We start from the raw sequence: 21520 nt of genomic DNA, 5'->3' as shown, positions 1-21520 counted from the left end.
GAGGTCCTCAATGCCAAACAGGAAATCAGAGCTGTCTCACTTGACATATCACGTGCCTTCGATACGGTCTGGCACCCAGCTCTGCTCACCAAACTCACCTCCTATGGTATTCAGGGAAATCTCCACTCATGGCTTGTGGATTTCCTCTCTGGTCGTAGGCAACGTTTGGCCCTGAATGGATTTCTCTCATCGCCCCTTCCTGTTCTGGCTGGAGTTCCCCAAGGTAGTGTTCTGGGCCCTCTGCTATTTCTGGTCTTCATCAATGATCTCTCCGACTCTCTGGAAAATTCTCTCTTTCTCTTTGCTGATGACTCCACTATCTGCCGCTCCATTCCTCAACCCTCAGATTGGCAGTCTGCAGCCTCCTCACTCTCTGCAGACCTGGACAAAATCACAGACTGGTCAAACAAGTGGAACATGTCTTTCAATCCTGACAAATCTCACACTCTTACAATGTCTCTCCGAAAGGACCGACTGGACAACCCTCCCATCTACTTTCTCAACAATCCTCTCCAAGAAGTTCTGTCGCTCAAGCTTTTGGGTCTCACTATCTGCCATGATCTTTCTTGGGAAAACCACATTTCCAAGCTGGCCTCCAAAGCCAGTCGCCGACTGGGCATCCTCCGTCGTGCGAAGTCCTTCCTTGGCACACCTGAGCTCCTCACCACATACAAGGCTTTCATCCGCAGCTCAATGGAATACTGTTCCCCCCTCTGGGCTAGTGCTCCTGCCTCACACCTTGCTCGGCTTCACGCTGTTGAGGCCAAAGCTTTCAGAATAATTGGAATCTCCTGCGATGTACTCAACTCCGAGGGCCTTTCACTCACTCACCGCAGGCAGGTTGGTGGTCTTTCTGTCTTCTACCGACTCCTCTCCGGCCTTGCTCCCCCAGCTCTCTCTGTGCTCTGTCCCCCCAATATTCCTTCAGGTCGCACAAGATCTGCCTGCAACCCTCTTATGGTTAAACTGCCAAAGTCTAGGCTCTCTGCTCACCTTCACTCTTTCATTCCCCTTTTCTCCCGCCTCTGGAACAAACTTCCCCACTCCTTTCAATCCCACTCCTCCCTCCAGGTCTTTAAAACAGCTGTTCACCACCATCTCTTATCTTCCCCCATCGAAAACCTTGATCTTTTCTACCCCCGGTAATTCACCCCAGAGTCCTTGCAGTGTTCATATGTTTTATTCCTCTCCCACCTCCCCCCAAGTCCTCCCGATGTCCCTGCTCTCAAATGTTGTGTTTGTGTCCTTCCCCCTCTCTCCCCATCTTGTCTGCCGCTCCCCTTGTTTTTTGTGTTTTGTGTGTCGGTTTGTCTTTTTGTGTGATTAATGTTAGCTCTTTCACGAGCCTCGATCTCGTATACAAAAATAGAAAAAAAGAAAATCGATTAATTCATGAGTTATTTAATTATTAGCAATTAATTAAGGACTTATTTGTTTCCTTTCTCTTCTGGTCATGATCTCAGGCACCTTTTGAGTTAGGAAGATGATATTTGGACATGCCAATGATAGTGATTTGGCTGTAAAGGCTATTTTTGATTTATTGATTAATCAATGGATTGATTAGTTATTTATTGATTAATATATATATATATTTTTTCCATTAACCCTTTGAGTACGGGGTTTTTTTTGATAAAAAATACCCCCGGTACGGGATTAATTTGGCATTTTGGTACGGGAATGTAACCACATACTGACGATCTATTTATAGGTATAGTCGATGATGTGTAGTAACGTCATCCGTACACAAAACGTTTTTGCGGGTTGCGGCACTAGACGTCATCCGTACTCAAAGGGTTAATGACTTGTTTAATTTTTAAAATGTTATAGCTTCGGATGATGCACTGGTGGTTTAGGTATGCTATTGGCCAATTGATTAAGACAATATGTTACGATCACTATGTATTGATTTTAATTATGCAATTAATCAATCAATTATTGTACACCTCTCCCTCCCAATACAGTCTCAATGAGCTGCATGGTGCCAAAGGAGCCCTGGCAATGCCGCACTGGAGGATGTTTATTTATGGGGGCGGCCATGGGGACTTTGAACTTTGGTGTACTTTGAACGTATCTGTACTTGTTTTTTGGTTGTTTTTTCATTGCCTGTACCACATATGTCCACAACTCTGAGAAAACAACTCACACAAGTACAGGGGGCCTTGTAAACCGTGACACACCTTTTTCTGATAATCATTCTACAAACAATTTGACAAGTGCCTGTTTGCTTGAGTTCCATACATTCCTAAATCGCTGGACAAAACGAGTTGAAAACTGCTGATTGTAGTAGCGGTCTACCCGGGAAAGTTTGAGGTGATAAATTTTTTTGTGGCTCAAGGGGTCAGGGAGACTGTGTCCGTCCGTGAGGATGGGTTCTTCTTTGCAAGTAAAGGATGGATTTAACTTGCATGCAAACAGATTGATCTGAGCCATCGGCCAATGTTGTCCAAACTGCCCATTTGGCTCTTTCCAATGTGCTTTGCTGCCAGTGAAATTATGAGGTTTTCTTGAACTCGATGCATAAGACGATGTGCTTACTGCTGCTGATAATGCAGTTGTAAGCTATATTGGAGAAATATTGGTTGGACTTGCATTCTCTCTTCAAGCAATAATGGTGCAAAGGAGACAAAGAATCATTAGACCAAGACACCGTCGAATAAACTTCCAACCCGTCATTTTGATGGGCTTTTTAATAATGACTATAAAACTTGGTATGTCTCTACGGTAAATCTCCACACAACTCGGTACGACCCTGCACAACTCGGAACGACCCTGCACAACTCGGAACGACCCTGCACAACTCGGTACGACCCTGCACAACTCGGTACGAGCCTGCACAACTCGGTACGACCCTGCACAACTCGGTACGACCCTGCACAACTCGGCACGACCCTGCACAACTCGGCACGCCCCTGCACAACTCGGTACGACCCTGCACAACTCGGTACGACCCTGCACAACTCGGTACGACCCTGCACAACTCGGTACGACCCTGCACAACTCGGTACGACCCTGCACAACTCGGTACGACCCTGCACAACTCGGTACGAGCCTGCACAACTCGGTACGAGCCTGCACAACTCGGTACGATCCTGCACAACTCGGTACGACCCTGCACAACTCGGTACGACCCTGCACAACTCGGTACGACCCTGCACAACTCGGTACGACCCTGCACAACTCGGTACGACCCTGCACAACTCGGTACGACCCTGCACAACTCGGTACGACCCTGCACAACTCGGCACGACCCTGCACAACTCGGTACGAGCCTCGGAAGAGTGTAACTCATTATACTCGGAGTTATACTCAGATGAGTATAACGCCACAACACAGAGTGTAACTCGACAACACAGAGTGTAACTCGACAACACAGAGTGTAACTCGACAACACAGTGTGTGGCTCGACAACACAGGGCGTGGCTCGACGGCACAGGGCGCGGCTCGACGGCGCAGGGCGCGGCTCGACGGCGCAGGGCGCGGCTCGACGGCGCAGGGCGCGGCTCGACGGCGCAGGGCGCGGCCCCACGGCGCAGGCGCGGCTCCACGGCGCAGGCGCGGCTCCACGGCGCGGCTCGACGGCGCTGGGCGCAGCTCCCGGGCACGGCTCGGCGCAGGGCGCGGCTCGAAGGCGCGGCTCGATGGCGCAGGGCGCGGCCCGACGGCACAGGGTGCGGCCCGACGGCACAGGGCGCGGCTGCGTGGCTCCACGGCGCGGCTGCACGGCACAGGGCGCGGCTCGACGGCACAGGGCTCGACGGCACAGGGCGCGGCTCGACGGCACAGGGCGCGGCTCGACGGCACAGGGCGCGGCTCCTCGGCACAGGGCGCGGCTCGACGGCGCAGGGCGCGCCTCCACGGCACAGGGCGCGCCTCCACGGCGCAGGGCGCACCTCCACGGCACAGGGCGCGGCTCCACGGCGCGGCTCGACGGCACAGGGCGCGGCTCGACGGCACAGGGCGCGGCTCGACGGCACAGGGCGCGGTTCGACGGCACAGGGCGCGGCTCGACGGCACAGGGCGCGGCTCGAAGGCACAGGGCGCGGCTCGAAGGCACAGGGCGCGGCTCGAAGGCACAGGGCGCGGCTCCACGGCACAGGGCGCGGCTCCACGGCACAGGGGGCGGCTCCACGACACAGGGGGCGGCTCCACGACACAGGGCGCAGCTCCACGACACAGGGCGCAGCTCCACGACACAGGGCGCAACTCCACGACACAGAGTGTAACTCCATTTTTGAGGATAAAACAAACTGGAAGAACATTTTCCATAAGAGTAATCATGTCTCTTCTATTGGAATTGTAGATGGTGGCTTGTGAACCGAGCCTCAAGGGTGGTGTACAGCAGTGTTTAAACAAAACAAAACAATATTGCATGGAGGTAAAATTCGCTGCACATGATGTGCAATGTGCGCAGAGTAAAACGAGTGTTCATTTATGTCGGCAGGATGTCTGATAAATATAGAAGATAAACACACACCTGACACGAGGCCGAGGCTTCAGACTTCGGCATGCTCATGAGGCTGCATCATCGAGTAAACTGTTCCAACCCGTCATTGACGGGCTTTTTGCTATTAACTCTATAAAACTTGGTGTAACTTGGCGACAATACATAACTATTGAATCTTGGTCTAATGATTCATTATCTTCTGCAACGTTATTGCTTGAAGAGAGAGTGAGTGCAGTTGTACCTTTGTTTGAGACCAAGTACAAGAAGAACTATCTACTTACCTTTTTCTCTTCTATTCACACCGAGTCTTCCTCTCCTCATTCCCCCTCCCCACCTCTCTCCCCAATGCTATGTAGATAAACACATTACCGTTTCTTCTCTGTTCGACTTTTCAAACTTGTTATAAACTGTGCCCTTAGGGTGATCTTGAACCCATGGCATCTTTGAAGTCTCTGCGGTACCTTAGGTGAGTGTCTTCGATGGTCTTACCTTCTGCTTGAGGATGAAAAGGAAGTGGGATAATGGATCTGAGCCATGACATGTGGTTTAAAGTTCCATGCAATGTACGAGCCCATCTGGTGTGTGTTAACTGAAGTGTACTTGGCATTTGCTTTGTGACGTGTGCCTGTGCTGGCAGCCTCATGAGAAACCCGGTAGCAAACAAGAAGCACTATCGGCTATACGTGATCAACAAGCTGCCGCAGGTCCGTGTACTGGATTTTCAGAGGGTCAAGATGAAGGTGAGATTCCTGGGCATGTTCCTTCAATTTCCTTGACCAACTGATTACAAAGTTAAAACATATACTGCCACTGACAAAAGTTGATTTTGGGTACCCCTTGTGCTACTTCATTGAAGATTTTGGAGCAAGGAACTTGCAATATTTCACGGGGAATTGCAAGTGGTACACCATCCATTTGGTACTGCTTCATTTCATTGATCATGTTCTTTTTGTTTAGTACTTTTGCTGATTTTGTGGATCATAGTTTGATTGTCAAGCTGATGGTGTGCAAGAAAGGGATTCATGCTGATTTATCCACGTTTCTTCTCGGCATGCTCACTCAAGGAGAGATGAGGCCGCCACCGAACAAAGCATTTAATTTGAAGAAGAAGTAGACAATGTCAGTGATTTGAAATGGAGCACTGCGATGTATACACAAAAAACGAAATGGTTATATAATCCACATTAAAAGGAAACATTATTAACTAGAGCAATGCGACTCGCCAATATGCCTCTGTATAATCCCACAACGGGTAGATTACCTCGTTCACTGTCCTAAAAATAAGCAAGTTTGATTGAAATACCTTCAGCTGTTTTCAAGTATCACATTTTCATTAGCCATGACAGGTTTCACATCGATCAGTGAAGCGGTTTCAGAGAAGGGATTTTTTTTAAAAAGCGGCTCTCAAGCGAATATGGCTGCCACACCACGTGACATGACCTTAAAAATGTACACTCTGCATATGTATGGGTAGGGGATAACGTTTGTGAAGTTTCGTGTTGATCGGACAAGGTTCGTTTTTTAGCCAAGATGGCTGCCAAACCACGTGTCGTACGACGTCATCATTTTCAAACTATATGCAACAGTGGTTTTAGATGATATTTTTAAAATTTCGCATCGATAGGGTAAGCGGTTTACAACAACAACAACAACAACGGGCATTTGAAGGCCATTTTCCCTGCGAGAGCGGGGGTTAGCCTTGCGGGCCCCATGACAATCTTCTCCATTTTGCCCTATTTTCTACATCTCCCCTTGTTAACCCCCTTGCCCGCATTTCTTCTTCCACCACCTTCAGCCAAGTCTTTCTCGGTCTTCCCCGTCCTTTACTTCCTTCTACATTCATTTCCATCACTCTTCTCAACCAGTCACTTTCATCCTTCCTCAACACGTGACCAAACCATCTCAACCTGTTTCTCTTCACAGCATCCATCACAGGCTCTATTCCCATCATGTTTCGCAATTCAGCATTTGTCTTCCTCTCTCTCAACGATACTCCACACATCCACCGAACCATTCGCATTTCCACCCTTTCCAGCCTTCGTTGCTGCTCTACGTTCATTACCCATGTCTCGCTCCCATAAATCATAACGCTTCTCACACATGCAGCATACACCTTTCCCTTCAGCTTCAACGACACTCCCCTCCTCGTCAGCAAGCCACTCAGTCCCTGAAACTGTTTTCACACCTTCCAGCTTCAAGCCGTCTCCAAGATCCAACTCAACATTTCCTCCATCTGCAGCTCCCTCTGTGCACACCTTACATTTGAATGTAGCTGCCACACTGGTTAATGACCCTCTCAGACCACTACATTTTTGATGAACCCACTCAGCGCACATTGTACATTGAATGGAGTTCACTCCGACACCCTTCCTGCACACAGCAAAAGGCCACTTCTCAGTTCTTTCCACCTCACCACATGCTTCACCACATGCCATCACCTTCGTCTTTCCGATATTCACCTTCAGACCTTTTTTTGTCTCCATACATTCCTTCCACTTGTTCATCTTCTCCTTCAGTCCATCCATACTCTCCGCAATCAATACCAGATCTGCATACAACAACTCCCACGGTAAACCCTCCTTTACGTTCTGAGCCAGCACCTCCATCACAGCTACAAATAGTAGTGGACTAAGTACCGACCCCTGATGCACTCCCACCTTCACCTCAAACTCACCACTGTTCCCGTCCTTCGTCCTTACAGCTGTGCACGCTCTTTTGTACATTGCCATCACTACTCTGATCAACCATTCCTCTACTCCTAACTTCCTCAATGCCCATGTCACTACGTTGCGTGGAACCCTATCGAATGCTTTCTCCAGATCAACAAACCCAAGAAACAACTTCTTCCTCTTCTCCATGTACTTCTCCTGCAACTGCCTTACAATAAAAAGCGCATCTGTCGTTCCTCTTCCTGGCATAAATCCAAACTGCATTTCGTCAATCTTCACTTTCTTCCTTATCCTCCTCTCCAACACCCTTTCCAATACCTTCATTCCATGCTCCAATAACTTTATCGCTCGGTACGAGCCACAGTCCAGAGGGTCACCTTTCCCCTTATATAGAGGGACGAGGGTACTCGGTTCCCAATCCACTGGAATGCGGCCTTCTTTCACCACCAGATTTCAGATCTCTGTCATTCTCTTCACTCCCCAACTTCCTGCTGCCTTCAACATATCTCCCACAACTCTTGTTGGCCCTCCCACTTTTCTACTCTTCATTGCTTTTATCGCTTCCTCAACTTCCTCCTCAGTTATCTTCTCTGCCGGTCCTAAAACTGGGTTACTCTCTATGTTGCCGTCCTATTCATTCTCTGCATTGAACAGCATTTCCATATATCTCTTCCATCTTCCTTTAATTCCATCTGTGTCCACAACGATTTGTCCTACTTCATCCTTCAAGCAACTCACCCCCATCACATCGCAACTCTCTTTCGCTATCTGCTTTGCAATCCTGAATTCCGCTCTCTGACCCTCTTCCGAATCCAAGCGGTGGTCCTTTTGTCCATCCACAATCCACATACCTCACCAACGGCTCCCAACAGACTATCTTTCTTTGACATCCAAGCACTTTCAAGCTCAAGCACATCATCCTCTACCATACTCAGCCTCTCTTTTAATGCCTCCCTCACTGTCACCTCTTTCAACCTCCACACCTTCATTCTCGGTTGGTACTTCACCCGCCGAGCTCTCCTCGCATCTTTCACGCTTATGTCGCAGACAACCAAGTGGTGCTGTGAAACAGCTTCCTCCCCCGGGATCACCTTTGTGATCCCGGAGGTGCCCACTTTCTCGCCTACGCACCATCAGGTAGTCAACGGTTGTCGTCGACCCACCTGACGTGTATAACAAGCTTATTATCCGCTTTCTGGAACTGAGTGTTACAAATCAACACCAGCTCCATCAGCAAACTCTAAAATCCTTTCACCTTCTCCATTCCTCACACCATATCCGTAACCCCCATGAACTCCCTCCAAACCATCCATACTCCTTCCAACATGTCTATTTAGGTCTCCTCCTACCACAACAACTTCCTCATCTTTCACGTTTTCCATCAGCTTCTCTATTGCACACCAGAACTTGTCCTTCTCTTCATCGCCCCGACTGTCCTGCGGAGCATATCCCGAGATGACGTTCACCAAGAGTTTTCCAATCATCATTTTCACCATCAACCTTTCACTCACTCGAGTCACACTCACCACACTGTCTACAAACTCCTCAGAAAACAGGACACCAACACTATGCACGCCTTCCAGGCACCCTTGCCACACAAACTTGTATTTCTGTCCCTGCCTACCCTTAACCATTCTCACACCACTTCCCTTCCATCTCGTCTTCTGCACACAACATATGTCCACTCTTCTGACCAATACTTCCACCATTTCTCCTGATCTCCCTGTCATTGTCCCTACATTCCATGTCCCAACCCTCAGAAACCCATCTCTACATGGGGCATCGGATGTTTTGTCATAAATGGAGTGATTTCCACCCTTGCTTCGATCGGGTTCCCCACCTTGATTTTTGTCGAGAGGGGGTAAGGACCCCCACGGGGTACTTCCGGCTGTACCTTGCCCATATGTAATTGTCATGGTTCCCTTTTTGAGGCAATGTTTTATGGCCGGATGCCCTTCCTGACGCCAACCATTTTAGGTTCAGCGGTTTCAGAGATGTAATTGTTTAATATTTTCCTTCATTCCAATATGGCTGCCACACCATGTGACCAATGATGTTTTCATGATCATATTTTAATCGCCATGCCTAGTCAATGACGCATGTAAAGTTTCGAGTCGATAGATTTGTGGTTTGGAAGAAGATGCTTTTTTAAGGTTTTTAGGTTAAATCCAATATGGCTGACAAACCATGTGGTCTATTATGTCATAAATTTAATATTTCAATACAAATGGGTCATACATCATGTGCATGCAATTTCTGATTTTTAGGTATGGAATTCAATTAAAACATTTTTGGCTGGTATACCACTTCACCAATGATCTTATCATTATCATGCTTTTGTTCCCTATTGGGGAGTACTTGACAATGTGCGAAGTTTCACATTTTTTTCATTCAGCGATTTCCGAGAAATATTTTTTTCATTGTTTGCATCTTAATCCAATATGGCTGCCATACCACGTAACCTATGATGTCACAATTATCAGAAAAACTGCATGGGAGTCACTCTTACCCTGAAAGTTTAGTCTCAATTGGACATGTTGTTGCTGAGAAAAACGAGGTTTAACCCATATGTATGGACGGACGTACAACCCGAAACATAATGCCTCCGGCCACCTTCGGGGGCGGAGGTATGAAAACTGATTTGTATAACTATAAACGGGTTGGTATAACTACCAATGATCACGGTGAAACATCTTCATTACTTGCGGCAATGACATGACTGTGTCTGTCACGTGTCCTACCTCCTCTTCCACCGCTTCGCACCATAGTCACCAAACGTCGTAGGAATCATTTACAATGTCGAGGAATTCCGATCGGTCCAGTCCAAAAAATATCAAATGTATAGTTTTGGCCCGATCTCTCAGTGGTACAGAAACAAAAATTCCAGGAATCGGATTTAGATCTTCACCAAAATCTAATCAATTGGTCCTTGGTCCATGAGCTATCCGCCCAGCCAGTTTGGTACAAATCCGTGCACCTTTTGAGATGTTCTGCAAACAAACAAACAAACAACCAAACGGACAGACAGATATGGGTGCTAACATAACTTCCTTCCACCTTTGGTGGGTGGAGGTAAAAGTATAAGTTTATTATAGATTTGAATATATAAAATGGGTGAGGGTCAGATAGATCACTGATATCTGCAGGTAGTGTTATCAGTACAACAGAAGTCATTTGTTCTTGAGTGATATAAAAAATAGCAGTTTAACCTCGGCCAATTTTGTTATATTGGGTGTATTAGCAAACTGCTGGTGCCGTCCCACCAATGCACCTATGGTAGAGCAATGGATGGCATCAACAGGAGATTGAGGTATATGCTAACCATGGAGTGAAGCAAGGAGGAGCCGACGTTTTGGTCGTTAAGCTTTCGCCAGAACCGCCAATGATTGTCAACGGAGATTCGGCGCTACTTCCCATGACGGTTAGCATACCTCGATTCTATCCATTGGTGACTTCATCACTTGTGCGCCGACATTTTTTTATTCCAAATTTGATACTGGAACATCCGAATACCGATTGAGCACCTATATGCAAGTACAGGTGTGTCGCTTAATGTTGAAGTAAATCGTCAGATCTGCATCACGTATGTAATCGGACCGAAGTTGTTTGGCAGTGCGATGAGAATGCCCACTGCAGCTTCGTTACTGGTGTTTTTGCATGGAGTTTAACGTTGTCCTTTTTACGGGACCAAATCATTATTTTATTTATTTATTTCAGATGAGCATTGCTTGTGAAGAAGTATCAACACCAGAGGCATCTTTGATGCCATTACTTATGGTCAAGTGGGTCAAAGGCACAGTTTATTTAAGGTGTTTGTTTAATTGGGTTTTCTTCTTTTTTTTTCCTCTTCTTTTTACAAGTGACTGTGCTAGTACTTTGCATACAGCAAATTAGATGACTTTTGAACTTTGCACTTCATTTTCAAACGGAACAATTCCTGTAGAGGAGTATGTTCAGGGTGTGCCATGGAAATCATGGTAGAAATGGTGGACAATTGGAGAAAAAAAAAAAACCCCTCCCCCTTTAGAGGCCATTTTCCCCCGCAAGCGGGGGTTGGCCTTTTTCGGGGACCGTGGTTGTTGTTGTTTTTTGGTCCCCTTTTTGAAGCAATGTTTTACGGCCGGATGCCCTTCCTGCCGCCAACCCTTTTTGTCGCCTTTTTACCACAAACAGGGAATTACCAGTGAACTGGTACTTAAATTTGCCGACCTCGAAAGGATGACAGGCTGAGTCAACCCCCCTGGCGTTAATTCAGCGATCGACCGGGTTTCGAACCCAGGATCCTAGGATCCTAAGCTGGCACCCTAGCCACTAGCCCAACACCAGGCTCCAGGTGGACAATTGAAAGGGCCAGATAAATCCAACACCTTGCACTTGATATGATCTGATGTGTGTCATTGGTTGTTATCTCCAAATGTGGGTTTCAGAAGGTGTTTGTGTGTGCGCACACGCGTGTGAACGCTCTTATCCTACACAAACCTACTCTTCCATCTTCTTTCATATGCAGCACTTGACTGTGGGTAGCATTTTTGGCTGAGGGTGTGGCTGTACTTTGTGTGGCTGTGGCTGTGGTGTGCATTAAATCAGACTTTTTCCACCTTTATTTACACATCGTGACCCACAACTTCCAAGTGAAAAATAAATTCTACAAATTTTAGGAAATTCATTGATAATACAAACTAGAATATCTTGGTTGGATTTGTGTCCACCCCCGTTATCATAGCGATTGTAAATTAGCTCAGGTGTGACCAATCACCTTTAAAATAACAGAGTTAATTGGCCTCCACATGTTAAATTGTAGTGATTCTGATTCTTTCAGAATAAAATCAGCTGTTCTTGTTGGTTTCCTCTGCTGGGTAGTGCATTTCACAGCAAAGACTCGACCATGAGCACCGAGGAGCCTTGAATTTCATAGGCCTTGAATATTTCTTGGAACACAGTCAAGACAATCATTCGGAAGTGGAAGGCATATGGTACCACTAAGACTTTGCCGAGATCAATCTGGATGACCAATCGAGGAGGATATTGATCAGAGAGACCACCAAGAGGCCAATGGCAACTTTGAAAGAGCTACTGGCCTTTATGGCAAAGACTGGGCTCTGTGTGCATGTGACAACAATATCCCAAGCACTCCAAGTCGAGCCTGTCCGGTAGGGTGGCAAAAAGGAAGCCATTACTCAAAAAGTCCACCTTGAGTCTCGTTTGAGGTATGCAAAAAAAACTCTGGAGATTCTGACGAAACAGAAATTGTGGTCTGACCGAACCAAGATGGAACATTTTGGCCTAAATGCAAACCGTTACGTTTGGCGCAAAGCTAACACAGCACATCACCCAAATAACACCATTCCTACTGTGATGCATGGTGGTGGTAGCATCATGTTAGGGGGATGTTTCTCATCAGCAGGGACTGGGGCACTTGCCAGGATAGAAGGGAAAATGGATGGAGCAAAATACAGAAAAATTCTAGAGGAAAACCTACTGCCCTCTGCAAAAAGCTGAAATTGGGATGGAAGTTCACCTTTCAGCATGACAACGACCCCAAGCACACAGCCAAAGCTACAATGGAGTGGCTAAGGAATAAAAAGATAAATATCCATGAGTGGCCAAGTCAGAGCCCTGACGTAAATCCAATTGAAAATCTGTGGCATGACTTGAAGATTGCTGTTCATCAATGCTCCCCATGCAACTTGACTGATATTGCCCAATCAAGGTGCGCAAAGTTGGTAGAGACCTATCTCAAGAGACACACAGCTGTAATTGCTGTCAAAGGTGCTTCCACGAAATATTGTCGCGCAACTCCGATTAACACCAGAGTTGTGGAGGCCGATGACGAAGGCTTTAACTTCCGAGGCGAAAACTCAATAGCGGATTCCAAATCAAACACTTAAACGTGCGGAATGACGGGACACAGCGAGAGCCCTGCAGCCTTATCTATTAAAATCAAACAGGAAACTGCGTTCAGGTATATACAGAAAATAATACAACGATTTATTAAATGAAAAGCAAGGACAGGAAAATACGTGCCGGTAATGAACTATTCTAAATCGGGAGCCCGCACTCCAGACCTCAACTATAAAACGGGGGATTATGAATTACGAAAGAAACACGTCTTTTGGTGCAAAATGTACGCGGAGCTCGGGCTTATCTGTCTCTGTCGTCGTCTTCTTGTAACACGGCCCCGCTCGGCCGCCACCAGGCCTTCTCTGACCGTCTCCGAGCACCACAGCAACGCAAAGGCCCGAGCCAACGCCCACTCCGTTCGCACACGAGGCCCCAAAGCAGGACAGCAAGCTCCCCTCGCGCTCTGAACTCGTCTTCAGGATCTCCGATCTGAACTGCCTGAACTTGGTTATGGCGCTCGGCAACTGCTCGTACGAACTGTACTCGTATAAACTCTCACTCCGGACTCCACTCAACTCAACTCCTCCGTCTCAACTCTCTACTCAGGTCGGGGCTCTGCTCTCATCTCAACTCTCATCTCATCTCTCCTAGAACTCTGAAAAAATGGCGTCCTACCCTCGGTAATATCTCCGGCCGATGACGTCACATTGGCGCACTGCTCAGCCAATCAGAGCCTCCCACGACTCGCCGGCTCGTCAAAGGTCACGCCCACTGCGCCACTGCCACTCCCGTCCCCGACCCCGTGATCCTTGTGTTATAGCACGTGCTATGCGAGGCGGATCGGCCTCTCGGAGGTGTAAATGGTGGCGTCCAATTGTGGTGGTGTTCCAGCCCGATTTCTTCCTAAGTCATGTCAGGGGGAAGGGCGTCATTTAGTGTTGTACTAAAGGGCCTAACTAATGTTTATGTGGTTTGCAGTGCCATAATGGACAAAGGTGTGGTTACCAGGTGAGACATACAAGGGCTATACTCATTATTCCCTAACTAACTGTCACCCGAATCTCCTGGTAGATTCACAATCGTACTTCTTATCCCAACAAACGCTTAAACATGAAGAACTTATTACAGGTAGATTCCCTATCGCGACAGTCGAATACCTACCTATACAGATCTACCTGGCTATATATATTGCTTTACCCCCAGACATAACAGTATTAACTCAAGGGGGTGGATACTTATTTTTTGCATACTTGGTCTAGGCTTGTATGAGAGCTAACACATAGTGGGAGACAAGAGTGGGGGAGAAAGGGAAGTACAACAGTAGGGAACAGGGACATCTGTGGAAGAGAGAGGGCTGGGGCAGGGTAAACAGGATATACAAGATGGACACTACAAGGACTTTCAGGAAAGAAAACAGAAAATTTGAAGGAGGTGTGTTTGGGGTGGATTCCTGGGGGTAGAAAAGATCAAGGTTTTGGATGGGGTAAGATATGAGATGGTGGTGAACAGCTGTTTTGAAGCCCTGGAGGGACGAGTGGGATTGAAGAAAATGTGGGAGTTTGTTCCAGAGGTGGGAGAAAAGAGGAATGAAAAAGTGAAAGTGAGCAGTGAGTCTTGATTTTGGCAGTTTCACTAGAAGAGGGTTACTGGTAGACTTTGTGCGTCCTGCAGGAATACATGTGGGACAGAGCACAGCCAAAGCAGGGAAGGGGGTGCAAGACCTGAGGAGTCTGTGGAAGACAGGAATACCACCAACCTGCCTGTGGTGAGAGAGTGAAAGGCCCTCAGATTCATATTCATCGTGGGAGATACCAATGATCCTAAAAGGTTTATCTTATCCAACCAATATATTCTAGTTTTGTATTTTTAATTAACTTTCTGAAATTTGTAGAATTTGTTTTTTTACTTGGAAGTTGTGGGTTACGATGTGTAAATAAAGGTGGAAAAAGTGTGATTTGATGCAATTTAATTCCAGGCTATAAGGCAACAAAAGGTGAAAATTTTGAAAGGGGCTTTAGACTTTCTATCGGCACTGTATATGTACGAGCTCTGCCAAGAGCTTCAAGCACTGAAAAGCAAACAAGCTAAATGGGTGTTTTATTGTGATCCGCATGTAGATTTGCTTGTAGGCATTTTCCTATCTCCTGTATGTGTTGGAGAACGTTAATACCTGTTGCACGGATGCATTGGCAAAACGACCTGCGCTGCTCTGGCTTTGCAGGAACGGCAAGAGGCAGAGCGATTGTTTAAGGGGAAACGAGGCTCGCTGTATGCCAAGGATATTGGCAAGAAGTCCAAGACGTAAGAGCAAGAAATTGCGCAATGGGCATCCAACTGCCGACATACCAGTCCCCCTGGGGTGGGACGGTCGTATTTCATCCCAATTGAGGTTTGGCCGAGAGCGATTGAAAATCCGGCTGTAATGATGCATTAGAAGACATGCCCCAAAGTGGTAACTTGCATCTGCCAGCTTTTTGTTTGATAACCTGATAAGAATACAGATACTACACATTGATTAATCCCGATTTTTACTTGAGCAACTAGTTGAATAGAAGCTCAGGAAGGTTATTCCCATTTCCATGGTGTATGCATTTGCTCAGTTTTCTCTCTCATTTTGTGGTTTTTGACTCGCCTTGCGATGTGTCTTGCGGCAGGTTCACACCTGGGGCAGGTCTCCCAGGAGAGAAGAAGGCTGGACCAACTCCAGCTGATGTGGAGGCCATAAAGGTATGGTGGTGATTATGCTTTGATACTATGATGTGTCACATATGATCATCCCGAGAGCCATCCTTGCATGTTGTATCTTTGTGAATGCTTTGTTGACTAGACGGCGATTGCCAATGCCAGCACGCTGGAAGAGGTTGCACGTCTCAAGGCAATGCTTCAGGCTGGTCAGATTCCAGGCCGTGAGAAACAGCCGACGCCAGGTACCAAGTCAAACCTCTGTGCAGATATCGCTGGCTTTTTTTTCCCCTTGCCTTTTTTTGTTTTTACTTTGTGTTGTTTTTACTTTGTGAGAGCCGTGCCTTGTCATACGTGAATAAATAATTAGGTTATTTCTCTAAAATAACCTCTTAGAGTGGGTACCCTGTCTGGCCGTCCATTTGTACGTACGTCTATTAACACTAAAACCTCTTCTCACAAACTACCCGACCAATTATGGACCAAATTTGGTATGATGCATCAGGACAGCAAGGTCTCATGGGGTTGTGCGTCCCCTATAAAGGGTGTTGAAGGGGTTTTCCCCCCAAATATTGGCATTTATTCAAAAATCATCTTCTCATAAATCGCCAGACAGATTCAGACCAAACTTGCCACGAGGCATCGGGACCATGCTGTAATCTTAAGTTGTGCACCTCGTGGCCGTATCTCCCCCTGAAAGGGGGCCACGGGCCCCCTCCCCAAATCCTTCATTTTCACGAAAACATCTCCACAAATACCTGAGTGATACAGGCCAAATTTGGTAAAATGCATCAGGACAGTAAGGTTTTATGGCATTGTGCTTCCCATCTGGATCCGCTCATTTAGAAAGGGTTAAAAGATTGGTTTTTCCCCAAGGGGGCGGGCGTTTCGCTTCAAATTTATGTAATTATTTAGAAATCCTCTCAGAAACCATGGGGAAATAACTGTCCATTCCCCCATGGCGCTACTTTTTTTTTGATCTTCCCCTTCCTTATTTATCTTACACGTTTGGTTAAATGTTTGTCTTTAATTTGTTTAAAGTGCTTGCAGGCTAATGCAAGAGCTTGTATGTAATAAATCACACGCAGGGCAAAATATTAATAGACAGTGTACTTTTCCTTGAACTACAGACATTCGTAGTCCAGGGGCAAACACATATTACAGGAGATTTGAACCTGGGTTCCCTGCCTTATGAGCCAGGGTGGTATGGTAACATTATTAGGCCAACCGAAATTTAGAGCAAAGAGTGAAATTCAGGGTTCAACTGATAAGCAAGCCAAAATCCTGGCATGCGCAGCTGTAAGAAGCAAAATTGTAAAAGGCCGTGAAGGTGTCCATCACCACTTTTCGAACAGAATCAAAGGGCAGTACAGGATGGTATCAGAAAAAACTGATTTCCCTAGGTCAAGGTAGAGCTGGTGAGGTACAGTTTGCATGAGGGGCAGGTTGAGTAAGACTTGATAAGCTATTTTATTGAGAAGGCAGCAGCCTCAGAACCTGTATTCCATTGCAAGTCTGCCCTTGCTGCAACTTTGGTTTACCTTCTCAATGTCACCTTCACCAAAGTCTACACGAGACAATTTGCCAGAATCAAATGTTACATCCCTCTTTGCCACCCACCTAAGGAACTCACAACTATTCCTGGATACTGTGTCTTTCCCACTTGAGAATGTGGAGGTTTCTGGCAAATCTCGGCTCCGATTCTGTGATAGGCCCAGACGGCATCAGTGCATTTGTCCTTTAAAGCTTGCTATACTGCTCTAGCCCATCTGTTTTCTGCTCTGGTCATGTGATCATCCTCCCTGGATAAGTTTCCTTCTGCCAGGAAGGTGGCCAACATCACTGCAACACAAAAATGCTGCAAAAACAGATCCTCTTAATTGCAGGCCTATAAGCTTGCTTCCAATTACAAGCTAGGTCATGGAGTCTATTGTTGTAGTTATCTGGTCCGTTCCAGTTACCTGGTTCGAATCTGGTGGGTCATCTCGATACCACCATAATGGGCAGTTGATTTGAAGACCCTTTCCTGATCACGTGTTCAAATGCTATGATGCCGTACGCATTGGGGCACCAAATCGACTAAGTGTTAAGATAATTTTGTACCACGCTTCGTCCTAATTATGCCGAGTGAGCCGGAGGTGAGTGGCACCGTCTTTGCAATCTTTGCTGAATGCCTGGAGTCCCCTTGGCAAGTTTAGTTGATTGAGATTGCATAATGATAAGTAACAACCGAATATATCGAATAATTTGACACAAGTGGCCACGGGCCACCCAGGACCAGGTTTTGGTGGCCAAACGGAGTTTTTGGTGGCATTTGGCACCCAACCCTGTTTACCGACTGATGGTGGAAAGGGAACGGGCAGACAGAAGCACACAAACACATCACAAACACTTCGAGTGGTATCCAACTAGAGATCGGGCTGTGCCTGTAGGAACATTTAGGCAAGTCTTAATGACTGGAGTAGGCCTTAACTGGGTTCCCACATGCTTTGGATGAAAGGAATGTGACAGCTGAAGTTAACTATGCACCCTGATGCTGAGATGTAATCCATCTCACCTGAGTTGAGGTTTCATTAAGGGAGTGTGGGCTTTAACTCTTTTTTCCATCCTATGTTGATGACCCACTTTGTTTCCTGTAGTTCCTGCTGCAGCAGAAAACAGCAACAGCAACCACTTGCAACCTGAAGCGAAAGCTTTGCACGATGATATGGAGACCGATTGATCAGCACTGGGATCTGCACAGAACAGATCTCCCTTCAGGAGAAAGAGATCATATTCAGTCGTGATGAGGCTGTGATGGTAACGGCTCTTTTATTTTGTAATTTTGTCATGATAACGATAACGGCTCCTGTGGTGCTTTGTTTACTCGAGCGATGTTGCTGATCATCGGAGTCTACTTTGTCGCGTACATTCTTTGGCAAGTTTCCCTTTCGGAAAAAGTTAAGCAATCGCTTTGTTGGGCCATTTTGGTTCCTTACCCCTCACTGGTTACACCGATAGTCAAGAATCCTTTTCATGTTTAGTTTCTTTTTGCAAAATGGCATACTTTGTAAAGTTCATTCTTTTGACGTTGAGACCTTCTTTTTTTTTCTTTTTTTTTACCCACTCCAGGTATTTTTTTCTTATTTTTTGCTGTATATATTATATTCAAAATTGTGTCAGTGCTGAAATAAAACCTTTGGAAGTTCTTTGAGTGAATTTGGAATGTGTTGATGGTTTTGAAACCGATTTGTACAGGTTAACTTGTAGATCAGATAGATGATGGGGGTGGGAGGATGGTTGGAGGTTATTTTATGATACATGGTCTCGGCTTGTGGAAGAGCTAGGACCTGAGGTAACTACTGAAGAGCTAACCTGTGAAAAGGTGATGACTAAATGAAGTTGTTGCATCTTGAGCAGTACTTGGTCGTCTTTTCTACAGGGGGTGGTCCATATGTCATGTGCTTCAAGTCATTTGATCGAATGTATATAATACAACGATCCAGATTGGTCAAAATATTCGGTGTCCATTTTGGAGTTAAAAGTTTGCATTTTTTTTTTTCAAAGATCTTAACTACTGAACTGATTGATTTGAAACTTAAGATACATCATCGATGGACTTGTGAGCTTCAGGTTTGTGAAGAACTATCTGCTAATCTTGCGAGCATGTGTCAATCAGAATGGCCATTTTTTGACATCGGGAAGTTGGTTGAAAAAAAAACAGTATAAATACAGGTTATGGGCTAAGCTGATTATAGGTTGCGAGCAGAAGCCCGTGGTGAAAATACGATATTGTCGCGTTAGCCCCGGCGGTTAACATCGCTGGGTGACGATTAGCCGTAACGGTCCTTAATTCCGAGGTGCATGGCTGAAACTGGCGGTTGTCTGGCGTGCGCGGTGAAGGAACCAAAGCGCTTACCTCAGACGCAAGCCACAAGGGTTTATTCTCGGACCCATGAACAAATACACCCACAACAAATCAAATAAATGCCACAATAATTAATTTAATGAAATAAAGCAAGACAATAAAATGAAAGTTTAGGTAAAATTAAATCGTAATTTGAGGTGTCTCCTGTCGGACACAAATACACAACAATGGAATGATAAAATAAAATAATTATTTTGTTGAGTCAGCTGGTACTCGGCTTGCTCAACGAGATTGTTGAATGAAGTTGGCAGTACAAAGTGGCCCGAGCCGTTCCTACGGGAAACGCCCAACAATGGCGCCGAGTCGCTCTCCACAGCCCACGTACGTGAGGTAACTCGTGCGGGCGGTCCTCCTTCGGTCCCCACTCCGTCCGAAGCGCCAAGAGCCCCACAAACCGCCATGAACACCTCCTCACGATGGCATAGGTCCACATGAGCTCCGCAAAGTTCTCATGCTCACATACGAGCCAGTAATCGCCAAGCCAGAGACAAAAAGCGACTGCCCGACACGAAAGCCCCGGCAGAGGGAGTCTTCTTCTTCCTGCTCTCGAACCTTCTAGCTCTGAGGTTCAATCGCCGAGCTCTGTCGAATCGCCCCTTGCTCTTGCTTGACCAATGACAAACTTCGGGGCGTAGCCTTTTTCTTTACTCCGTTGGTAGGCGGGGTTTAATTGTCGATCGAGAATGTTCGGCTTCTGTCGGCATGGTGTCTGTTACGTTTGGTTAATGGACGGTTGTTGTTGTAACGAGTATGAGTTTTTATGGCTAGCCTTGTTATAATTGTAAAAACAAATGGAGGCAATCACAAACTGGGGGAAAACTTAACTTGAAATCTCCCGCGATGAAGCTAACATCGGTTGTCTGGCGTGCGCGGTGCGCGGCGCGAAGGGCCTTTCACTTACCGCAGGCAGGTTGGTGGTCTTTCTGTCTTCTACCGACTCCTCTCCGGCCTTGTTCCCCCAGCTCTCTGGGCTCTGTCCCCCTAATATTCCTACAGGTCGCACAAGATCTGCCTGCAACCCACTTATGGTTAAACTGCCAAAATCAAGACTCTGCTCACCTTCACTCCTTCGTTCCCCTTTTCTCCTGCCTCTGGAACAAACTCCCTTGCTCTCTTCAATCCCACTCCTCCCTCCAGGTCTTTAAAACAGCTGTTCACCAGCATCTCTTATCTTCCCCCATCCAAAACCTTGATCTTTCTACTTGATCTTGCTTTCACGAGCCTCGATCCTGATGCAAAAAAAAACAAAAAAACTTGATCTAGATCTATATAACACTGCTCCACCCCTCCCCCCCGTGTGAAGACACCTAAACAACCTTAAGCTCCAGGTTTCCCTACTTAATATATCGAGATGTTTCCTACACGTCGACGGTCCATGCTCCACCTATACAATCCTACCTGTACTATGGCATTTCATACTCTCGCCCCACAAACGTAACAATATATATATATAAAAAGGAATCCTTTCATTCTTGCTCTGGTTGAAAGAGTTCTACACGGGGAAGTTAAATAAGGAATGTCTTGAGTTGTATGCACCTGGTGCTTAAGCAAAGAGAGTAAAATGAGTTTAATAACATTGATTTTTTCAAATGATTAGATTGGGTAAACTTACCACGGATCATATGAAGATAATTTTAGGCTTATGAACAAAGTACAGGCTGTCCACAAAGTCTTGTTTCGGTTTTAAAATTTTATTGCAACCAAACCAAGTGATACAATGATGCAGTTTTTTAGCATTTTGTCACAATTCATGAAGTTTTTTTTGTTATTCAGTACTTCTCAACACCTTTAGTGGCACGTGTAGCACATTCAAGCGATAATCCACATGTTAGCCAACGTAACCCTCATCACACTGCTTTTGGGGTCCCGTGGGTGTTTTAAGGTTGGTGGGAGGTTTCATAAATTTCTCAGTACAATTATGATTTTACGTTTCCACCCATAAGAAACTGCTCTCTCTCTGCATGTAAACACATTCAC

General features: G+C 46.2%; 1 protein-coding gene across 1 annotated transcript in view; it reads left to right on the top strand.

Annotated features, from left to right (window-relative positions):
- The window catches only part of SNRPA1 (small nuclear ribonucleoprotein polypeptide A'), a 29898-nt gene extending 11074 nt beyond the window's left edge, over positions 1-18824 (top strand). The window contains exons 4-9 of the mRNA XM_068126224.2: positions 4864-4910; positions 5082-5184; positions 15176-15255; positions 15609-15681; positions 15782-15881; positions 18276-18824. Of these exons, the coding sequence (XP_067982325.1) occupies positions 4864-4910; positions 5082-5184; positions 15176-15255; positions 15609-15681; positions 15782-15881; positions 18276-18358 (486 nt within the window). The 3' untranslated portion in view covers positions 18359-18824. The remainder of the gene's footprint in view (positions 1-4863; positions 4911-5081; positions 5185-15175; positions 15256-15608; positions 15682-15781; positions 15882-18275) is intronic.
- The last annotated feature ends 2696 nt before the right edge of the window (positions 18825-21520 follow it).

The sequence above is a fragment of the Myxine glutinosa genome, chromosome 10 (assembly GCF_964187855.1).
Source record: "Myxine glutinosa chromosome 10, kmMyxGlut1.1, whole genome shotgun sequence".
NCBI lineage: Eukaryota > Metazoa > Chordata > Myxini > Myxiniformes > Myxinidae > Myxine > Myxine glutinosa.
Note: the sequence above shows the minus strand (reverse complement) of the source record. Positions and strands in the feature narration are given on the sequence as shown.